The 22929-nt window shown below is 45.5% G+C and overlaps 1 protein-coding gene across 1 annotated transcript in view; it reads left to right on the forward strand.

The window, feature by feature from the left end:
* The first annotated feature begins 378 nt into the window (after window positions 1–378).
* The window catches only part of ubr3 (ubiquitin protein ligase E3 component n-recognin 3), a 466944-nt gene continuing 444393 nt past the window's right edge, over window positions 379–22929 (forward strand). Inside the window, exons 1-3 of the mRNA XM_038790293.1 lie at window positions 379–939; window positions 12615–12754; window positions 19453–19620. Coding sequence (XP_038646221.1) covers window positions 512–939; window positions 12615–12754; window positions 19453–19620 — 736 coding nt within the window. The 5' untranslated portion in view covers window positions 379–511. The remainder of the gene's footprint in view (window positions 940–12614; window positions 12755–19452; window positions 19621–22929) is intronic.

Genomic DNA, 22929 nt, shown 5'->3' on the forward strand with positions numbered 1-22929 from the left:
AACTTCAAGAAATGGGAAATCAGGGCAGCACGGTGGCGCAGTGAGCAGCACCGTAGCCTCACATAGCCGAGGCCCCAGGTTCAATCCCATCTCTGGGTCACTGTCCGTGTGGAGTTTGCACATTCTCCCCCGTGTTTGCATGGGTTTTGCCCCCACAACCCAAAAGATGTGCAGGGTAGGTGGGTTGGCCATTCTAAATTGCTCTTAATTGGAAAAATGAATTGGGTACTCGAAATTTATAAGAAAAGAAATGGGAAATCACGCTCATCTATTTATGTGGAGGCTTACAAAACCAGCTGAGGTTGCGGGGTTCGAGTACAGAACACAGGGTCTCTTCCCCCCCCGCAGCAAGTCCTCCCGAACTGTGACAGGCAGCGTTTCCGGGAGGAGGCGCACCGACCTTCCATCCGCTTCCGGGAGGAGACTGTAGGCTCGCGAGAGTTGACGAGAGGCTGCTCCAAGAACAAAATAAATAAGCGGAGGGAATCGGCTTCACCGGCTCGGAGCCGCCATGGCGGCGTCTCTATTGCGCCGGGACAAGAGGAGCGCGGCGGCCTCGCTGAAGGCCGAGTGCTGTGGGCAGGGTGGCCGGGGGGCGCAGCTGCTGGGCGAGCTGCTGGATAGCGTGCTGTGCCCGGAGAGAGCGGTGGCCGAGGCCGAGGTGATCGAGTGGTGCAAGTGCCTGATGGCCGGCGGCGAGAGCTTCGACGATTTCTGTCAGATGGTGCGCGGCTATGACAACGCGACTCTGTGCGGCCTGGTGTGGACGGCTAACTTCGTGGCCTATCGCTGCCGGACGTGCGGCATCTCGCCTTGCATGTCCCTGTGCGCCGAGTGCTTCAATGCCGGAGAGCACACGGGTCACGACTTCAACATGTTTCGGAGCCAGGCGGGCGGGGCCTGTGACTGCGGGGACAGCAGTGTGATGCGGGACAGTGGGTAAGTGGAGCAAGCGCAGCGGCCTGTGGCCCATCTCCCCCTCCCTGCCGACACTTGTTCACATGGCGACTGTCACTCAGGCAGATCTTGTCTATAAATGTGACTCTATCTCTGTGTGTGTTTCAAAGATTACTGACCGTCCCCGGTACTTGTTGTAGATGTTGCCTCCAGGCCAGTTGTTTGCAAACTCTTTTCACAACGCGGGGGATCCGTGTATAAGATTAATGTTATCCAGACCCCCCCCCCCCCCCCCCCATCGATTTTCTTTCTGGTTCGCAAGTCTATTTTTGGATTCGCTTTCTTAAGAATTAGGACAGTTCGACAAATATAGACGTTCCGGTCAATACTTACTTTGTATATTAGTTTAAACGTTTTAATGTTTCGGACTCATCTAGTAACTTTACTGGAACATCCCTGCCCAGAATGTCAGAGTTTTACATTTGCTTCTGGAAACCTGAAAGTTTGGAAGCTTCAGAACTTTGATGTTTTTAAGCCAAACAACATGCAATTAGTTAACTGCTATACTTGCTGCAGAATATAAATTCCGTATGAATTCGCACACGACCGTAAATGGTGTGTCCTGGACATTAGATTAACTAATGGCTACTGAAAGTTTTGGTATACCTGCATACTTCATTTAAGTACATGTGATGGTGCCCGTGCAAATCGCTGTAAATGTTAACAATCAACACTCGTAACGGTTCCTTTTGAAGGAGCGAAACGTCTCAAAAAAATTAAAGCATGGGAAAGCTAACACTCATCTGGGAGAAACAGTTGCGGCAACAAAAACCGAAATGCTGGAAATACTAAATCGATCTAGCAGCAGCATCTGTGAAGAGAGAAGCGAAATTAACTTTTCAGGTCTGTGACATTTGTCAGAATTGATTGAAAACGTTAACTGCTTTTCTCTCGCACTACAAATGGCCGGGGCATTTCAGGCATTTTCTATTATTTCCTATTTCCAGTAGCTGCATTATTTTGCTTTTGGAATTAATAGTTGGGGAGCAGACTTGGTGACCTAGTTGAAAGTTTTTAAGGCTGTTTTTGATTGGGAACGATGCAGTGAGACAAGTTGATATGAGTTTCAATGTGCAGTATTGTAATATCTATTCCCAGTTGGCGATGATACATGATTTATTTCACGACTTCAAGGTAGCCTTTCACGTGTGTTACCAAAAGCAATTTGACAAAGGTGTGAAGAACATATTGGGATAGATGACCAACCCAAAACCTCTCCCTATCTCTGTTTTCTCTTGCAGCCCTACAGTCCTCTGAAATAATGTACACTCATCCATTCTGGTTTCGTAGACTTCCCTGACCTTAAGTTTGCTCCACTATTGGTGGCTGTGCCCAGTTGCCAAGATCCTAAACTCTGGAATTCTCTTTTAAGCCAGTGTACCAATTCCTTCTTTTAAAGTCTTTTTAAAAATTTACTACTTTGACAAAACCCGTGATAATTTTCACAAATATAACTCTGGTGGCTTGGTTTAAATTTTTGCTCTCTAATGCTTCCATGAAATGCTTTAAGGATTTTTTTATCACATGAAAGGAACTTGGATAAATATTTGTGGCTGCCATTGATTTCAATTTTCGGGCAACTTAATACTGTACTTTGTCAAATGCCGCTGTGATATCAAGGGCAGGCACTCTGGCCTCGAAATCTGGAGTTTGGCTCTTTTGTCCATCTTTGGACAAAGGCAGTAATGAGGTTTGGACCCAAGTAATCCTGGTGGAACTCGAGCTGAGCATCTGGGAGCTAGTTATTGCTTTTTTTTTGAGAGTAGAATGAAGGGATGAGATTTGGCCAGGTTAGATTTGTCCTATCAACTTTTTGAACAGTGCCTAGCTGAGCTACTGTGCTACTTTTCCACATTGTCGGTTAGATGCTAATGTTGTAGCTGTACTGGAACAGCTTGGCTAGAGGTGTGGCTACCACTGGAGCACTCCATTCACATGACAGCCAGGTTATTGTTTGGCCCATGGCCAGTGTCACAAAAGTACTGTGTAGCCAATGAAGTACTTTGAGTGTTGACTGCTGGTGTAATATAGGGAGCATAATTGCCAGCCTGTGCACTGCAAGGAAATAGCCAGATGATGCGTTTCAGTACTGATCCTCTGCTCTTCTTTTCAATAGTGTCATGGATTATTTATTTTCAATTCTACTTCAATGGGCAGATGGGGCTTTGGTTTATCACCTCAGAAAGATAGCAGTCTGATGGATAGCACTCCTTTAGTATTGCATTGGTATGTCAATTTACATTAAAAAGAACAAAAGGGATGATAGGGTGATGAAAGACAGGAAGGATTAAGCGAGAACAGAGTTGGTGGTTCAGGGCCCAAGGGAGTGGTAATGGGGCAAGTAAAGAAACAGAACATGTGTATAAAGGAGAAGTGAATATGAGAATAATGAGCTAACTTTCCAAAAGTAAAAACAAAAGCAAGATAGAAAAATGCAGAGAACAAGGAAACAAAATTTGGGAAGAGATTATGGTCTAAAATTGTTGAATTGCTTGTTGAGACCGGAGCACTGCAGGGTGCCTATTTGAAAGGTAAGGTGTTGCTCCTTGAGCTTGCTTTGTGCTTCATTGGAACCTTGCAGGATACTGACAGGGGAGTCAATATGAGAGCAAGATGGAGAATTAAAATGGCAGGTCAGTGAAAGCAATTGAAAGTGTTCACTCTATCTGCATTTAGTCCCCTCATTGTAGAGAGGACAGCATAGTGATCAGCAAATACAGTGTACTAAGTTGACTTTGGGGCCTTGGACAGAGGACATTGAAAGGCATAAATGTTAAAGTAAGAGCAGTAGGTGATTGAGGAGTGAACCGGATGTCACTGAGAGAATGGTCTCTTTTCTGTTGGAATGCTGAGAGCGGAGGTTGGGGAGTACAGTGGCACAGTGGTTAGTACTGTTGCCTCACAGCGCCAGGGACCCCAGTTTGATTCCCCACTTGGGTCACTGTCTGTCCTGGAGTCTGCATGTTCTCCCTGTGTCTGCATGGGTTTCCTCTGGGTGCTCTGGTTTCCTTCCACAAGTCCTGAAAGATGTGCTTGTTCGGTGAATTAGACATTCTGAATTCTCCCTCAGTGTACCCGAACAGCGTCGGAATGTGGCACCTAGGGGATTTTCACAGTAACTTCACTGCAGTAAGCCTACTTGTGACACTAATAAAGATTAATGTTTGGTGGTGACATGCTCTGAAGTGGCAGAGAATGATATGTTGAATATCTGAGGTTGGTAGGATGGAAGGTGATGACAATGGAAACCCCTTGTGGCTTTGGGAAAAGCATGTGAGCAGAAGTGTGGGAAATGGGATTGACATACTTTGGGGGTCCTGTCAACCATAGTGAAGGAAGGGTTATGTCATCAAAAACATCTGACAGAGGACTTGGAACAATGGAATGGAGTCCTTGTAGGGGTGGAGTGCATGGAAGTGTAGCCGAGGTATCCGTGAGAGTTGGTGGATTTGTAGCAGCAGTTCCAACTTTGCACACAAGGGACCCAGTTTAAATTTCTTTCTTGTTCTCTGGACTGGCAAGCAAATTTTGGAAAGATTCATCTCTCTATTGATAATACAAAACATGCATTTTAATGAACAAGCTTCAAATGAGTCGACTAATTTATTAGCTTACTTGATGAGGATATTGAAATTGAAGAGTTCCTTGACCAGGTCCCAATGAGCGCTGGGGGTGATGGGTCTCGCGCAAGTTAGTCCTGAGATGGGAAAGGGTGTTGTAGTGCTAGTTTTTTTCTTTATTTTGCTCTTCCATGCTGTTCTCTAAATATTAGAGCAACCGAACACTAGAATTGAATCCAACTACATTGGTACAATGAAGCTCCACTCCAACACAGTCATATTTTGTGTAATCACCTCTTCCACCATCACCACCCCCAATTCACTGTCAAAAACCAGCACTTGAACTAGCTGCTTGCAATAAGCCTGGAAGGCTGATTTAAGATTGTTGATGTATATCTGACAGCCCAGACTGACAGTTTGTGACCATCGATGGGAATTAAGGTGAAGGACTGGACCACTGTTGGAATTTCTGCATTAATACTGTCTGCCAAAAGCATTTCTTGAAGGTCAGTGCTCCAATCCAGCAACTCCAGGCTTGCAGCCATGTGGAGTTTTCTTACCGCAGAGTGGTGCAACATGTGTGCAAGTCTTTTTTTTTGGCAGATATTTTAATTTATTTATTTTTATAAACTTAGAGTACTCAATTCATTTTTTTCCAATTAAGGGGCAATTTAGTGTGGCCAATCCACCTATCCTGCACATCTTTGGGTTGTGGGGGCGAAACCCACGCAAACATGGGGAGAATGTGCAAACTCCACATGGACAGTGACACAAAGCCGGAAGCGAACCTGGGACCTCGACGCCGTGAGGCTGCAATGCTAACCAGTGTACTACCGTGTCCCCCCCCCCCCAAAACTTCTTTGGGGAGAACTGGTGTGGGGCCAGCACCCACAATCCTGTCCCCTTGTGCTACCTGGTCTCCATCTTTACCCAAACTAACTCCTGGTTTCCCCCCCTCCCCCTTTACCCAAACTGACTCCTGGTCCTCCCCCATCAACCCAACTCCTTCACCTGCATTCGCCGCCCAACTGCCAGTCCCTCTGCAGGACCACTCTTCGGACCCTGGCCGCCTTCCCTGCCATACAAATGACAAAATCGTGCTTTCCACCCCTACAAAGAGCGTTTTTGGCAGAAACACCGGCAGGCATTGAAACAGGAACAAAAACCACCCTTGCCCAGCCAACGACAGTGGGAGACCATCCCATCTGTAGGTCTGTTGCTTACCAAGCTTGCAAAATTTAGCCTCTGAAGCTGTGCCCAATTCCTTGCCACCTCCTTCAGGAGTGAAATGGAGGCCTGACTCCTCATTTCTGGGAGCACTCCCCAAGCCACTGCATCCTCAAGCTCTCCCATTTCCCGGGACACTGGTATGCCAGGCTGGCCTTCTCCCCATACTCCTAAACATGCTCCCCTCACCCATCTCTACTGTCACTCTGCCTTATCCGTGGACATCCGGTCAAGCTGTGTCCGCAACAGCCTTCTGCCTGCCAAAAACTCTGGGGTAGGGCCCTCCAAATATTTCACATCCACCTCGAATATGTCATCAAGCAACTGCTGCCATTCCCCCCTCGTTTCCCTAACCACCTGCGCCTTGCAATCGCCTCACCACCATCTTCAAGGCTTCCCTCAAAACCGTATTTGGGTCCCCCCTGCAAAAATCAACTGGTGTGTGTGCATGCCCAGGATCGCCGCCACCATCCTCTTCGTAAAGCCTACATCATCCCAATTTGGTGCATAAACGATCACCAAGACCACTGATTTTACCCTCCAGCAGTTCCATCACATACTCATAAACTGCCCCATCACAGTTTAATCACCTTCTCCACCTGGAACCAGATTCTTTTATTCATCAAAACCACCACTTCCTGCGCCATACTATCAAAGCCCGAATGGAACGCCTAACTTATCCACCCATTGCGCAGCCGTCCTTCACTCACCAGTGGGTGTCCTACAACAACACCACATCGGCTGTCAAACTCTTCAAATGGGCGAAAACCCTCCCCTGTTTCACCAGGCCTCCTAACCTCCGGACATTGCACAACACCAACTGGATCGGGGGGGGCTCTCAAAACCCTCTTTTTTTTTTTTTTTTTTTTCTTTTTTTCTCTTTTTTTCTGCCCCCAACTTCCACCTCGGGGCCAATACAAGGTGGCACCTCCCCCCTCCCAATGGGTGGCCCAGCCACGAACCAACCCCCCACACCACTTCTCTCGATCAACTCTTTCCCCACTCTACCCATCTCCTTACTCATCACACCTCCTAGGCTCTCTAAAATCTGCCTGCACAGGTTCAACAGGTGGCAGGCTGTAATAATAATAATAATCTTCATTGTCACAAGTAGGCTTAAATTAACACTGCAATGAAGTTATTGTGAAAAGCCCCTAGTTGCCACACATTCTGGTGGCTGTTTGGGTACACTGAGGAAGAATTTAGAATGTCCAATTCACCTCACAGCAGATCTTGCGGGACTTGTGGGAGGAAACCGGAGCACCCGGAGGAAACCCACGCAGACACTGGGAGAACGTGCAGACTCCTCGCAGACAGTGACGCAAGCCTGGAATCAAACCTGGGACCCTGACGCTGTGAAGCCACTGTGCTGCCCCCAAGTCTTCCGCACCTATTTGCTAGTTGACCAAAGCTTACTAGCGGGGTCACCCTTCCAGCAGAGTCCCGCTCCCACTCAAATACAGAAATTAAAAACCTCTCCACACCACCCATCAACCCTGCCACCTGAAAAAAACCTTCAAAGGACCAGCCCCTGAACTCTTACCCCCTCCCTAGTCAGCTCCAAGAAAATAAGGGCATTAGAACAGCTTGGCAAACAAAAGCTTACAAATTTCTCTAAATATTTGTCCCCCACCAGCCCCAATGTCTCGTCTGCCATGACCAGCCAAGTCCCAGTCCTTTGCTTAAATGGACGCCTCCGCCTCCTCCGCTATCTTGAAATAATGGTCTCTGCAATTGTGAGACCCTCCACTTTGCAGGGTAGACCACTCCAAAGTGCACTCCACCCGTGCACTTGCTTTATTGAAGGCAGCTTCCCTTTTCGCCAAATCCACCGTGCGATCCTGGTAAATTCTAATCACAGCGCCTTCCCACTTCATCTCCCGTGTCTGCCTGGCCCACCTCACACTTTCGCCCTTGCCTGGTAGCTATGAAAGCACACGGTCATCGTCCTCGGCGGCTCATTCACCCGTTGCTTCTGCCTGAGTGATCGCTGGGCCCTAATTAACTTTACAGAGGGGACATTTTCCACCTCCCTCCATCAGCTTCCTCAGCATCTTCGCTATGAATTCTGTTGGCCTCGGACCCTCCGGCAGCCCCACAATCTGTAAGTTCTGTCTCCGAGACCGGTTTGCACGGTCTTCCACCATTGCTCTCGGGCCCCTATTCCGACCTTCCACCGTGGCCATTTTGGCTTCAGGTGAGGCGAGCCTCGACACTGTGCCTCGACAGTGCATCCTCCAGCCCTTTTCAATACCTCATCCTGCTCCCGTACTGTCTCCGATATTCTTCCGAGCATCTCCCTTATCGGGGCCAGCAAGTCCTCCACCGAATGCTTGAGGGACTGCAGCATCTCCCTCCTTTGATCTCATAAAGTGTTTATTGAACTGCCATTTGACCTCTACCGCCATCACTCCGTCAATGCATCCACCATTATATAGGCAGCCACTCCCAGCTCACTTGCCTCAACCTCTTCCTGGCCCACACACCCTTCATTGTGCTTGAACCTTCTTGTGGACGAGTGCGCGAATCCTTCCTCCCCTAATTTTTCTGCAGGTTCTTGGCCATCCTCCGCCAACCACTCAACGGGGACAGGTTGATTCAATTTTCCCCCCAAAAAATGGGTGAAAAGCATCCAAAACCCAGGTCGTGGAAGCAACCCAACGTGCGACTTCCTCTTGCAAGCCACCACCAGAAGTCCCTGTATATGCAAATCTGATGTAAATAAAAAAACAATTTAAAACAAATCTATGAATCTCGTGCTGTTCGGAAACTCAACATGTCAATTTTGTGCTTGTTTACGGGAAATTGACAGAATAATCTCTGGTTTGTCAGAGCAATTACCGATAGGTTTCAACTCATTCCTGTCAGCCTCTTCCACCTCCGCAGACGAGCACTCCTCAGTCTCTTTCTCGCATTCTACCACTGAGGGAAAACTCCTCTCGCAGCCTCTTTCACATACGGCTACCTGCGCCCCCCTCCGCGAGGCAAGCTCTTCCTTGTAGCCTCTTCCACCTTCACAGCCAAACACTCCTTCACTCTCTTTCTTGCACTCTGAGGCAAACTCCCTCGCAGCTTCTTCCACCTTACTGACAGATACTTCCCTGCTGCCCCTTGGACCCAGTAACTCCCTCCCTCCCAGATTTTTTATTGCTTTAGTTCAGTTCTGCTACTCCCCTTCCCACTGCTTCCTGGTCCTGCAATCATGGATTGTTTCTTGGCTGTGTTTGCTAAGAATCAGCTTGTGATTTGGAGGAGTAGCTCCTTGCAGAATCTGTCACTTTTACTTGAGTTTTTTGAACATTGGACCATAGAATCAAAGAATTTACAGTGCAGATGGAGACCATTCGGCCCATCAAGTCTGCACCGGCCCTTGGAAAAAGCACCCCTACTTAAGCCCATGCCTCCACCCTATCCTAGTAACCCCACCTAACCTTTTGGACATTAAGGGTCAACTTGGCACGGCCAATCCACCTAACATGCACATCTTTGGACTGTGGGAGGAAACTGGAGCATCCGGAGGAAATCCATGCAGACACTGGGAGAAAGTGTAAACTCCACACAGACAGTCACCCGAGGCTGGAATTAAACCCGGGACCATGGAGCTGTGAGGCAGCAGTGCTAGCCACTCTGCTGTCCAGATGCATTTCTTTGACGGGCTGGACTTGGCCAGTGGACTGTATGTTGGACAAGCCTAGATTGTGGTGACTATGCATTGATACCCTAGAAATGGAGACTGAGAAATCAGAATGGAACAGTTGGGGGTAAGACTGTGAAGATGAGAACGGTGGATGTTTTAATTCTATACTGCTTGGATTATCTCCCATTAAGTTAATCTTGCATTGCCAAAGGTTTATTTTGGGATTTCAGTGGCTCAATCCCTGTTGTTAAGAGTATCCAACTTTTTTCTTCCAACTAAGGGGCAATTTAGCATGACCAATTCACCTACCCTGCACATCCTTGGGTTTGGGGGTGAGACTTGCACAGACATGGGGAGAATGTGCAAACTCCACATGAACAGTGACCAAGTCCGGGATCGAAACGGGGGTCCTCGCTGCCGTGAGGCAGCAGTGCTAACCACTGCACCACCCTGCTGGCCCTTTTACAGCAGTAATGTTACTGTTACATGAAACAATGGGAAGGGGTTAGTTAGCTGAAATAGTGTACTGGTTGGATTGCATCATGGGATGTTAATAGAGATGGTCTCATTTGTCTTCACAGTATTGTGAAAGTAGCTATTTGCAAATATTATGAAAGGTGTATTGTTGACTTGAACTGTAGGGGAAGAAATTCTCAACAAAGTCTTCCTCTTGCACAGTTGGTGATCTGTTTTTGTAGCACCAGCAAAAACATAATCAGAGGTTTACAAGTCTGAATCTGCTTATTATAACCGTCGCAAGTTGTGTTTTTATTTTTATAACAAAGGAGCGGAGGAAACTTTTTTTGTTCATGCATTTTGTATAAATAGACCAGCGGATGGTTTGCAACTGCTTTATCTCTGTAAAGTTGTTCGGTTTTGTTTTTTGAAAGTTTTTTGAGCATGAGTTATTTCAATTAAGTATTTGGAGGAAGAGTTCTGCACCCTGTATGATGTTTCTTTGATCAGGCTATCATTTAACTACTTGAGTAGAAAAAGGTGCACCATGGGTGATATGAGATGAGTGACTGGTGACGTTAGAAAAAAGAATGTCTTGTGCAAAAACCTTTTATTAAAACAAATAGTTTTACACTACCTGCTAACTAAATAAACAAAGAATGCGAAAAAGCATGTTGGAGGTGGGTAACATGGGCCTCTTGGTGTTTATTCTAATGCTTTCTGAAATCTGGACATGCAAGGGTTTATGATTATATTCCATATAAGCTGAATACAATAACCAGAGTTTTTGTTCGATCTCCGTACAATATCAAGTACTGAGAATGTATTGACCATTCCAAATTTCCCTTTAGCATCCAAAGACGTGCAGGTTGGGTGGGGTTACGGCTATAGGGCGGGGAAGTGGGCCGAGGTCGATGCAGACTTGATGGGCCGTTTGCAGCCTCCGGCACTGTAGGTATTCTGCCGACATAGGGTACTCTTTTTAGAGAGTCCGTGCAGACTCAATAGACAGATTGGCAGGCCTCCTGCACTATAGGTATGGCTCACAAACTGGAGGTAATCTTTCGCTTCTGCGCACGAGTGAAAAATTTGTGTTCAAAATTGTGTTGGTTAGATTTACTGAAAGATCAGTTGTTGAAGTAAGAAGGATTGATTGACCATGATATCAAAGCCATATTTGATTGTATGTCATCAAGGATAATTAAGTCCATGGGAATTGAGGGAGAGATTCTTCACTGGTTTAAATCTTATCTGACTCAAACGAAGATGGTTGTGGTTGCTGGAGGCCGGTCTTCTCTGCCCCAGGGCATTGCTGCAGGAGTGCCTCAGGGTAATTCCCTACCGTCCACTGTTTCAGCAATGACCTTCCCTCCATCATAAGGTCGGAGCTGGGAATGTTTGCTGATTGCAGTGTTCAGTACTATTTATGACTCCAAACAGTCCATGTTTCTGTCCAGCAGGACAAGCTTGGCTGATAGTGGCAGGCAACATTTAAGTGACAATCTAACAATATGCCCATGACTTTCAATGGCATTACCATTATTTTTTAAAATATATTAATTTAAACTACCCCATTCATTTTTTTCCAATTAAGGGGCAATTTAACGTGGCCAATCAGCCTACCCTGCCCATCTTTGGGTTGTGGGGGTGAGACCCAAGCAAACACTGGGAGAATGTGCAAACACCACACGGATAGTGGGCTGGGATCGAACTTGGGGCCAGGTTCGAACCCGGGTCCTAGGTGTTGTGAGGCAGCAGTGTTAACCACTGTGCCATTGTGCCGCCTGAGCATTGCCATTGTCGAATCAACATCCTCATAGAATTTACAGTGCAGAAGGAGGCCATTTGGCCCATCGAGTCTACATTGGCCCTTGGAAAGAGCACCCTATCTGAGCCCACGCCCTCACCCAATCCAACCTATTTTTGACACTAAAGGCAAATTAGCATGGCTAATCCACCTAACCTGCACATCTTTGAACTGTGAGATCCTGTGTTGTGTTTAAACTGGATGAGTGGGAATCCCTGAATTTGACGGCTGGAGAGAGATGCATGAGATGCTATAACAGTAATTGGGAGAGGACCTGGCTTCACGGAGAAGCCTTTGCGATCTGGAAGTGCTGCATGAAGATATTGAGATCTGGGAATACTGGATGTGATGATATCTGGATCTGTGAGCACTATAAATGCACAAAGTTAGGAAATATTGGGCACACTCGAGGAACAGTTAGAATGGGAAAGATACTTCATGGTTTGGAGAATGCTGGATGCATGTAGGAGTTGTAATCTTGGACTTTTTAAAAATCTGTATGTTTAAAAAGAAAAACCTATAATGGATCTTGATGCCAAAGTGAATGCACCAGAAATGAGGGAATGAGGTTTTTGGGATGGAAATCTTAACAAGGTGAGAGGATCAAATTGTGTGAAATTGGCATTAGACTCCAAGATCAGCCAGGCGCAGAGCTGTCCTTGCTTCAGCGACTATCCCTCACTCCCAACTATAGGAGTGTCAGTTCTTTTTCAGGCACCTCTAGTACATTTGGTGAGAGTGAACTTTTGGATCAGTTTTTTTTATATCCGTATTGTATTTTCTGGCAACTGGTGTAAAACTGCCAAAACATATCCGCTGTTAAAAGAGAAGAAAGTTTTATTATTTATTAATAGCACTTCCAGTTATTGATTCAAAGCATCTGAAAGCATTTACATGTAGTCTTGTATATTTGTATTTTTTTCTACTCTTCATCATCTACCAGTAAAATAACATTTAAAAATTCTTGTAGGTTTTGTAAAAGACATCGGTCTGCGACATGCTCAAATATTCCTTCTGTTCCTAATGAACTGATGATGATGTCGGAACATCTACTTCCTCGAGTTATCCTCCGTCTCATTCAGCATTTACGGGATGGCTATAGTGAACCAGGTATGGCTACCATCTGTTTTTCAGTATTTCCTAAGATTAGTATTTTCAAAAGTTGGTAGTCCTCAAAGCGAAGAAATCAATTGGTTTGGATAGGATGCAGCCTAGGTTACTGAGGGAAGTGTAGCACGGTGGCGCAGTATTTAGCACTGCTGTCTCATGGCCCCGAGGTTGCAGGTTTGATCCCAGCGCTCGGTCACTGTCTGTGTGGATTTCGTGTGATTTCGCCTCCACAACCCAAAAAATGTGCAGGGTAGGTTGATTGGCCACGCTAAATTGCCCCTTAATTGGGAAAAAATGATTTGGGTACTCTAAATTTATTTTTAAAAAAACAAAACCAAAAAAAAATTGTGTTACTGAGGGAAGTAAGGGTGGAAATTGCAGAGACTCTCACCATGTGTTCTAATCCTCCTTGGATGTGGCAGTGCTGCTGGAGAACTGGGCGATTACAAATGTTCAAAAAGGGAGGTGGATGAACCCAGCAATTACAAGCCAGTCAGCTTAATGTTAGTGGCGGGGAAACCTTGAGACTATAAACTTGGGCTGAATTAATTTTAACTTTAAAAATTATAGGTTGAAAATCAATAATTGTTTGGCTAACTGGAGTGAGGTATTTGAAGTAATGGAAAGAGTTGATGTGGGTAGTGCGATTGTGTATATGCACATTGAAATGGCATTTGACAGTACCAAAATAGACTTGAAATTAAAATGAGATTAAAGTGGCAATGCACATGCAGAATTGGCTGCAGGACTGAATGCAGTGGTGAATAGTTGTTTTGGAGGGTGCTACACTGCTGTTCCCCAGGGTTCAAAATAGGAACTATGACTCTTTTAGATAATTAATTTGCAAAACTCATATGTACTAAGCAAAGTGGAGGATATTAGCAGACTTTAAGAAGAAATGGGAGTCCACTGACGTTGAAATTTGAGGCAGGGAAGTGTGAAGTGATAGATTTTGGTGTGATAAGAGTTAATATAAACTAAATAGTCCAACTGAGAAACCTAGAGGTACATGGATACAGGTCTTTGAATGTAGCAGGATAAGTTGGAATTTAAAAAAACATTGTTCGTTTTCTAAATACAGGCACAGGATAAGTTTGGAGAGTTTAAAAGAAAAGATTTTGCTTTCTAAATAGAAGCATCGATTACCAAGTAAGGAAGTTTACTGAACAAGTTATAAAACATTATTTAGGCCTCAGCTGGTATATTGTGCATTGATTCGTGGCACTATGCTTTTGGAAGATTGCCAAGAACTTGAGAAGTATGCAGAAAAGATTTATTAGAAGTGGTACCCGGAGATGAGTGATTTCAGTTATGTGGAGAAGCTGGGTCTGTTCTCCTTGGAGCACAGAAGGTTAAGCACAGATTTGATGGAGATGTTCAAAATCCTGATAGTGAATAAGGAGAATCTGTTTTTGGTGGAGGACGGGTCAGTAGCCAAATAGCACAAATTTGTGAAGAATCAGAGGTGACAATTTTTTTGTGTGTTTTTATCCAGTGAGTGAGTTTTTGTGATATGGAATGCACATTCATTAACTTTCAAAAATGCATTGGATCGAATGCACAGGGCTATGAAGAAAACAGGAGAGTGGGATTAATTAGATGGCTCTTTCAATTATTGTAATATATCAACTGTAATTCAGTGGCTCTCCTTGTATTGTCCAAGGGAGAACATTTGGTAAGGTGATTTTGTCACCTTTTTCTTCCACCTGAGAACTTAAAAAGCGGCAGGAGTAGGTCACACAGTGCACCCTCATTCAGTCCGATTATGGCTGGTCTTCTACCTCAACTCCATCTTTCTGTACTATCCCCATGTTCCTTATTCCTTGGTTAAAAATGTAGTTATCTCTATTTCGAATATACCCTGACGTAGCCACCTGCAATTCACAAAATATGGATGGAATAAGAACTCGATAGACAAAAATTTTAGGATTGACTTGTAAAATATGTATTAAGTTACACGGGAAAATGGTAGAGTTTCCAAAAGAATGTCACAATTCATAATGATTCTATATCAATTTTATTTGTTTTAATTGCTCAAGTTGTCCTGAAAGAATTTCCATGCAGCAACAAATTCTAAAATCCTATCTACATCAATGTACTGTGTTGTGGCCACAATTATCACCCCTGGTTTGTTCTGCATTAACTCGTCTCTCAAATACTGCAATTTCCTTCTGACCTTGGGGTAGGGAGGAGCAAAACAAGCATGAAAATGACCACTTGCTAGAAAGAATGATGACGATCTGTAAAACCAAATGCTTTAATGAGGATAGAGCAAATTGATCAACATGTAACTTATCAATCAGGGTTATTTCCCCACTTCATAGAAAGTTGAATACCACCCCATGTCATATAAACATCCAATTGTCACTTAAATGATTCCTGTTTCCACTGCCCTATCCAGATACTTTTCTATGTTAGTGGGTGCTCTGATGTGATCCTTGATATTAGTCCTACATTTGATTTTTCACCAATTGCACTCGTGTCTCCTTGTCCTGAAGTCATAGATTTTTAAAAAAAATTTAGAATATCCAATTCATTTTTTCCAATTAAGGGGCACCTTTAACGTGGCCAATCCACCTAACCTGCACATCTTTTGGGTTGTGGGGGTGAAACCCACGCAGACACGGGGAGAATGTGCAAACTCCTCACAGACAGTGACCCAGGGCTGGGATTCGAACTCGGGTCCTCAGTGCCGTAGGCAGCAATGCTAACCACTCTGCCACTGTGCCGCCCTTGAAGTCATAGATTAACTTAAATATTGGTTAGGACAAAACTTATCTTCTCCACTAAGTATTTTGCAAATCACAACAGATATTTTCTTCTTCCTTTCAAGACTGAAGCATTCAGGTTTTTATACCTTTGTTGCAATTCCTAGTTGGCCTGGGTGCATATTTTCACATATCTAGCTACAATTCTGGTCCCTTGTCCCCCTCGCTTTTCTTGGAACAAGTTGGTGACAGCTTCCACATCATGTGGAAGCCCTTTTCCGACACGCAAATGGCAAATTATATTTTCTCTGGTTTGAGAAATTTTGCCTGGTTGGATAGCCAACCTGCAGCCTTGGGTTGTGCTGCCGAGCGCCAGCCCGTCCTCCCCATGAAGAGTTCTGGCTGAACCCACCACTTTTGGGCATGGCTAAACCCTCACTCCCACAACCCTGGACATTGCCTCACAAATAGATCGTCCAGTACCTGAAAACTCGGGGACATGCCCAGAACATGTGGGTGTGAATGGCCAGGCCTCCCTGGCACCGTTCACATTTGTCCTACACCTCTGGAAAGAACCTAGTCATTTGGGTTAGGTGCGCTCTGTGCACCACCTTTAGTTGTGTTAGACTAAGCCGTGCGCGTGAGGAGGTGAAGTTTACCCTGTAGTGCTTCGCTCCAGAGTGTACTCCCTATTTTTATGCCTAGTTCCTCCTCCCGTTTTTCCCTTGTTTCATCTCAGAGGGAAACAGTTGTCCGCACAGTTTCCCTTCCCTAGGTCACCCTTGTCCAGCAGTTCTTCGCCTCAAGAATGTCCTGGTATCTGGGGAGAATGTTGTTGTATCCTTATGGAGGAAGTTTTTGACCTGTATGTGTCTTAGCTCGTTTCCCTTTGGCAATTGGAGCCTCTTCGTGAGTTCCCCTTTCGTCTGTGTACATGTACCTAACCGTCGCTGTCCCCTCGTCCTGTCTCCACCTTTTGAAAGTGGCGTCCATTATTGTGGGAGTAAACCTGTGGTTGTTGCAGATGGGGGCCATGGTGGACATTTAGGCTAGACCGAAGTGTTGCCTCATTTGGTACCACGTGCAGAGCGTAATGACTACCACTGGGGTTCTCGAGTGCTTGGTGGTGGGGGGTGATGGGAGAGCAGTTGTGACTAGGGCTCGGAGGGACATCCCTATGCAGGAATTCCTTCATCTTTACCCATTCTACTCCCAGTTCTTTCACCCACCCCCTCACTCAAACGGCATGTTTAGTTTGCCTACCGTGTTGAAAAAGGCCTTGGGAATGTAGATCGGGAGGGATCTGAACAGGAAGAGGAAACTGGGCAGTATGTTCATTTTGATCATCAGCTCTCTCCCTGCCAGGGTCGCACCTCTGCAGGTCCCTTTTGACTTCCTCCACCAGATTCGCCAAGTTCCATTTGTGGATCCATGTCCAGTCATTTAAAAAAAAATAAAATATGTTTTTATTTATTTACGGGGTGTGGGTGCTGCTGGTTAGGCCAGCCTTTATTGCCCATCCCTAGATACCTTCAGAAGGTGGTGCTGAGTTGCCTTCTTGAACTGTTGCACTCCTTGAGGTGCAGATACATCTACTCTGCTATTTGGGAGGGAGTTCGGGTGGCACGGTGGTTAGCATTGCTGCCTACGGCCCTGAGAGTCCATGTGTATTCATGTTGGGGATCTCTGCCATAATTTTCTTCATGAATTCCACGGCATTCCAGTTGGGAGTGTGCACATTTACAAGGGCCAGTGGTGCCCATTTCAAGACGCCACTAACCATGACCATAACCACCGTCGTCCTGTAAATGCTGTCTTATTATTGAGCAGCATAGCCACCCAACCAGCCCTCGTCCGATAGCACAAATGGTACATTTGACCAGCCCAGCTCTTTCTTACCCGCAATGGGCCCTTCTCCCATAGTTAGCTCTCAGACCTTTCAGGTGGGTGAAGACTCTGGATCTTTTCACTGGGCCGTTGAGTCCCCTGATGTTCCAGGTGACTATTCGGTTGGAGGGAAAAGGGGGGGGGGGAGATTCTTACATTGTGGATGCACTCCAGGGTTTATGGGCCATACAAGATGGCCATGGCCGCAGTACTCCCAATGTGGCTGTGCCTCTGCACTCCAGGGTTCCCCTTTGTCCAGGGGTCAACCAAGATGGTCACAAACCATGTGGATGTGCCCCTGCACACCAGTGTGTCCCTTTGTTTGGGGCCCTTTGTTTTCCTTGTCACCTTGTCCGATCTGTCATAGCCAGCCTATTTAAACCCCCCCCCCCCCCCCCCAAAGCTTTTCCCCTCTTGTTTAGCCCCCCCATCTAGAGTTTTCTCTTCCCTCTGTCATCAGACACCCTCTCCCCATCAGGAAATGTGCTGTGGCCCTCCCCTCGCTCATATTTTCTTGTGCTAGCTCAACCGCTAATGTGATGGCCTCACTCCCTCCTGCGTCCTAGTGCTCTCACCCCCTCCTTTCTGAGACTCTATGTCAGATTTGAAGATGAGGCAGTTCGGTAACACGCAAATGGTCTCTACATTGCTATGTTGACCAATACAATTAAATATCTGGTTCACTGCTGGTTTGTTACCTTTCCAGCCCCTATGTGCACAAATTTGTCTGCTTCCACCGGTGCAGTGAAATAGTAGTTCCTCCCCTGTCAGGTGAGGGCTGTGACACATCTCCCGACGCAGAGAGGGTACCTGGCGACACTGGGAGAAAAAAATAGGTGGTGGTGGGGAGAGGGGGGAGAAGATGGATTGGGGGGAAACCTTGGGCGGGGTCTGAACGTGGTAATAGGCTGGCTAAGACGAGCTTGGCTTGGTAAAGCATCCCGAGCCACACATTGTTCTAGGGTCACCTTGGCTTTGTTAAATTCCGCCTGGTGGTTGGCCCGGTCTGCCCCAATGTCCTGGTACATCCAGATCAAGTGTCCCTCCCATTTCCAGGACTGTATGTCTTGCCCAATTCAGGATATTTTCCCAGCCTTGGTACCAGTGTAGTTTTGCAATGATGGCTCGCGGTTACTCCCTGTCCTTTGGCTTTGGCCGGATGACCTGTGGGCTCTGTCCACTTCTGGGAGTTTAGGAAAGCTTCCACTCCAACCAGTTTGCCCAGCATCTGGACCACGTACTCCATAGGGTTCCTGCCACCGATGTCCTCCAGTAGGTCCACGATGCAGCGGTTTTAGCGGAGTGATTGATTTTCTTGGTCCTTTACCTCTCCTTTAATGTCCCTTGTATTGCCACCAACCTTGCCATCTCTGTCTACAGTGAGGGGATCCAATCGCTCTGGCATGTCGCAGCATTCTCCAGCTCTCTGAACGTTGTCTCCTGAGTTTCTACATGCAGCTCCATCTTTTCCAGCGCTGCTTGCAGGGTGACCAGTGCCTCCATTACTGCCACTTTCACCGTCGCCATCATTACATGTTTGATGGCGTCCTTGAGCTGTTGAAGTTCCTGTGTTAGAAATCCGTTCCATTCATTCATCGGGTGGTAGCCGGCATATGTTTTGGCAGTCCATCCTGTTCGAGTGTGGCCGGGACCTCTTCGCCCCGCGCATTCGCCACCTCTCCACGATTTTACTGCCGTTGCCTGGAATGTTTCGTTTGCTGTGTTGGTGTTAGAGGAGGGGTGGGGGTTTTGTTCCCCCAGGTTTAGCACGCTATTTTGGGTTAAAAGTGCCTAATTTTGAGTTTCCTGGAGGCGAGCCACTGTATGTCCACTCAGCACATCCCCGTCACCGGAACTCATGACTTTATATTGTGTGAAAGATTAATTACTGATTTAGCAGACTGGAAGTGCAGAATTCACAATTGTTTTTCTTTGTAATTAAAAGATGTACTCCGGAAAGAAACCAAAGTGAAATATGATTTGCTGCCTTGGAATTAACCAACTTGCACAGTTGTTGGTACATGACCTATTATTAAAGGTACACTGCACGATGCCGGTGTGTTTATTTTATTCAAAATATCATTATTTCTGCTTCTCCTGTAGTTTCTGATCCAGCAACTGAGCGAGATCTCCAGAAAACACTCCAACAGATGGAACCCCTGATTTCTCTTCTCGAAGATCTGACCAAGATGGGAGGGGCAATGCGATGCATCTTGACGAGAGTTCTTACTAATCATCAGATATACAAAGATCTTAGCTCTGGTGACCTTTGTAAGTTCTGGTTTGTAAAATGGCTTGACATTACAAACCTTTTAACTTTCAATTACTGAAATTACTTTGCAAAGCAAAAGTAGCAAATCTCAAAAGTGCATGGGCTTACTTGGATTCAATTGATGTTGCTCTACAGCATAGTTAATAAAAGATGTGTGATGATGTAGGTTCGAGTATAGTTGGGTTTAACTGACTCCACTAAAGCTATCCATTAAATAACCTTAAATTGTACATGGATGACTTCTAGTAGAGACATTTTAAGGAAAGAAAGCACTTTTTTTTTTCTTCTTTAGGTTATATAGCTTTTGCACTGAGCTAAATAGAAGGTATCTCCTCTGGTGCAAACCTGCTGGTCCAAAGGGCTATTGGATGTGAAGCATTCTGTTTGACTAGCATGTGCCATGAACTGGCAGCATCTGTGGCGAGAGAAACAGAGTTATCGTTTTGAGTTCATATGACTTCTTCAGAGCTTAAGAGGGATATGAATGTGATGGATTATATAATGGGAGAGGGGTGGAGAAGATGGAGTTGAATAGAAGGTCAAGGGTAGGTCTGAGCTAAGGCGAGATTGACAGAAGATGTTATGGGCACAAGAATACGGAAGTATTAATGATAGCATTAAGGGCTAAAGTAGTTGCTGATCACATAAATATCAGATAGCAAAATGTTAATAGGAGAACTAAGGTTAGCAAAAGCAAAAATAAAGAACAATAGCCCGTGGGGCAGGGGTTTGCATTGGGACAAACAAAGGAGGGGTCATGATGGAAGAGAAAGGTTGCAGTCTAAAGTTGTTGAATTCAACGTGCCTAATCGGAAGATGAGGTGCTGCTCCTCCAGTTGCTGTTGGATTTCACTGGAGAATTGTAGCAGGCCAATTTTGGGCATGAGAGCAAGATGCCAAGTTGAAATGGCAAGCAACTAGAGGGTTGGGGTTGTGCTTGTGAGCTGATCGACGGGAGCAGTGAATACAGTAGACCTCCGGTTCTTTAAGTTTCACTGCATCTTTGTTACAAAAACTCCCAAGACCACTAATCAATGTTCCACCTGCTCTTGTATATAATCACACCCCCCCCCCCCCCTTCATTAGTTCTGAAGAAGGGACAGGCAGACTCAAAATGTTAACCTATTTTTCTCTCCCTTTGGATGCTGCCAGACCTGAGATTTTCTTGCTTTCTCTGTTTCCGGAATGTTGTCGGGACCTGGGTTCGAATTCCATCCTGGCAGATGGTGGAATTCGAATTCAATAAATATATCTGGAATTTAAAAGTCCAATGATGATCATTAAACCATTGTCAATTGCCATAAAAACGTGTCTGGTTCATGGTGTACTTTGGGGGGGAAAACTCTGCTGTCCTTTCTTGGATATGGCCTACATGTGACTCCAGACCCACAGCAATATAGTTGACTCTTAACTGCTCTCTGATATGGCCCAGCAATCAGGCAGTTCAAGGGCAAATGGGGATCAGCAGCAAATGCTCACCATAAAAGAATTAAACTCTGGTCGATCATGCAGCTCTACTTGAGGAATGACATCGCTCTGTAGCAAAACCATTGACACACTGACGAGTTTTGATATCAAGAATTGGTGAACCAGGGCTGTGTCTTAGCCTCTACTCTTTATGGTAACTTTTTTTTCTATGTCCCACTGACCTAACCTTCCCTCCTGACATGGAAGGAATGTACCCCCGCGCACACTATCCGATGAGAATTTCCTCAACCTATCAAAATTAAAACCCAACCAAAAGTGCAGTGTGGCATGCCCTGATCAGAGAATTCCTGTATTATGATGATGCTGCAGTAGTTGCCCAGACAGAAGACCAACTCAAAAGGCTCATGATTGTCTGTCCCAGGATTGTCCAGTTCTTCCTTGCCATAATTGCCAAGAAAACTAGTTATTGGACAGTGTTGTGTCTCTGTGTGATCTGACCCAACTACAACCACTGGACTTGGTCAGCAAATTCTGTTACCTTGAGACAGACAACGTTTGTTGGCAAAGAGCTCACCACATGCGTTGGAAACATGGCCACCAAGTTTGGTCGACTAACCAAACTGACATGGAAATACAGTAAATGGATCCACAGGATCAAGATGATTTGCCGGCGAGACCTACCTCTTCAGCACATTACTGTATGACAGCAAAGCCGTGACAACTTGCATCCACCAAGAACAAAGACTCAATACCTTTAATCTCTGGTGTCTATAATGCATCCGGGGCATCACGTGGAGAAACAAAGTCACTAATGAAGCAATCCGTTGCTCGGGCCAAGCATGCTAGTGTACGATGAAAGAGTTGGTGGCGAATATCAACTGTATGATGGAAGAGAGGAGTTGAAGGCGAATGAATAATACAGTTGACTATATCAAAGTGTGCAGAAAGATTGAAGCGTGAAGTCATCCCTGAATAATGTTGTTTGTACCTTTCATGACCCAAAAGGGCCATAAAGAAAGAGGATAAAATGTTAATGATTCAAATAGGGAGTTGTTGCGGAGATGTGTGTGGATCTAGCAGCTGACAACATGTTCATGGACTGTTAAGAAAAGGGAGATGGGGCTGTAATTTGCGAGTACAGGTGTCGAGGTGGAATTCTGAAGAGGAAGTGATCACTTGAAAAGGCAGGGTGGAACCATTTATAATCTTAGTAAACTAGTGAGAATGGAATTAATGGAGCAGGAAACGATTGTGAACAAGATCAATTTGATGGCATGGAGGTGAACTGGGTGGAGATTTGGCTTGTGTAAAATGCGAAGCGGCAGCTGAGTAGTCTCTACCATAGTGATCTGAACTCCTTGCACATTGAAAGGAGAGGTGCTTGGTAATAAAGGAGCATAGAAGATCCAATGGGGGATGGGGTATATTTTTCTTGGGGTTGGCGCGTAGGGAACTGGAGTAGAAAGTTGGTAGCGATGGTGAAGTTTGAAATCCTGTGGTTAGATCACGTTTTCATTGTAGGTAGCATGAAGTCCGCTTGGAGTATCCTTAATCCAATGTCTGGATTTGGAAACCATTGCAGCTAGAGCCATTTGCAAACGGTCATGGAGGGTGGGTATCTAGTAGAATTGGAGGACCGATCTGGAAAGTGGCCCTGAACCAGAAAACTTTGCCTTGGTTTTTCGCAAGGTGTGTCATGACCGTTGGTGTCTGTACGAATAGAATGGTGAATAGTGGGAAGAAAATTGCAGTAAGATGAAACTTGAGGTTAAATCATTGCAGCCCTACTTGTAAGTTGTAATTTAATTATTCCTACTGAATTTAATGCTATTTAGCATTGTACTTTATTTTTTATCTGTTGAGGAATGAAAATTGACTGG

The sequence above is a fragment of the Scyliorhinus canicula genome, chromosome 2 (genome assembly GCF_902713615.1).
Source record: "Scyliorhinus canicula chromosome 2, sScyCan1.1, whole genome shotgun sequence".
Taxonomy (NCBI): Eukaryota; Metazoa; Chordata; class Chondrichthyes; order Carcharhiniformes; family Scyliorhinidae; genus Scyliorhinus; species Scyliorhinus canicula.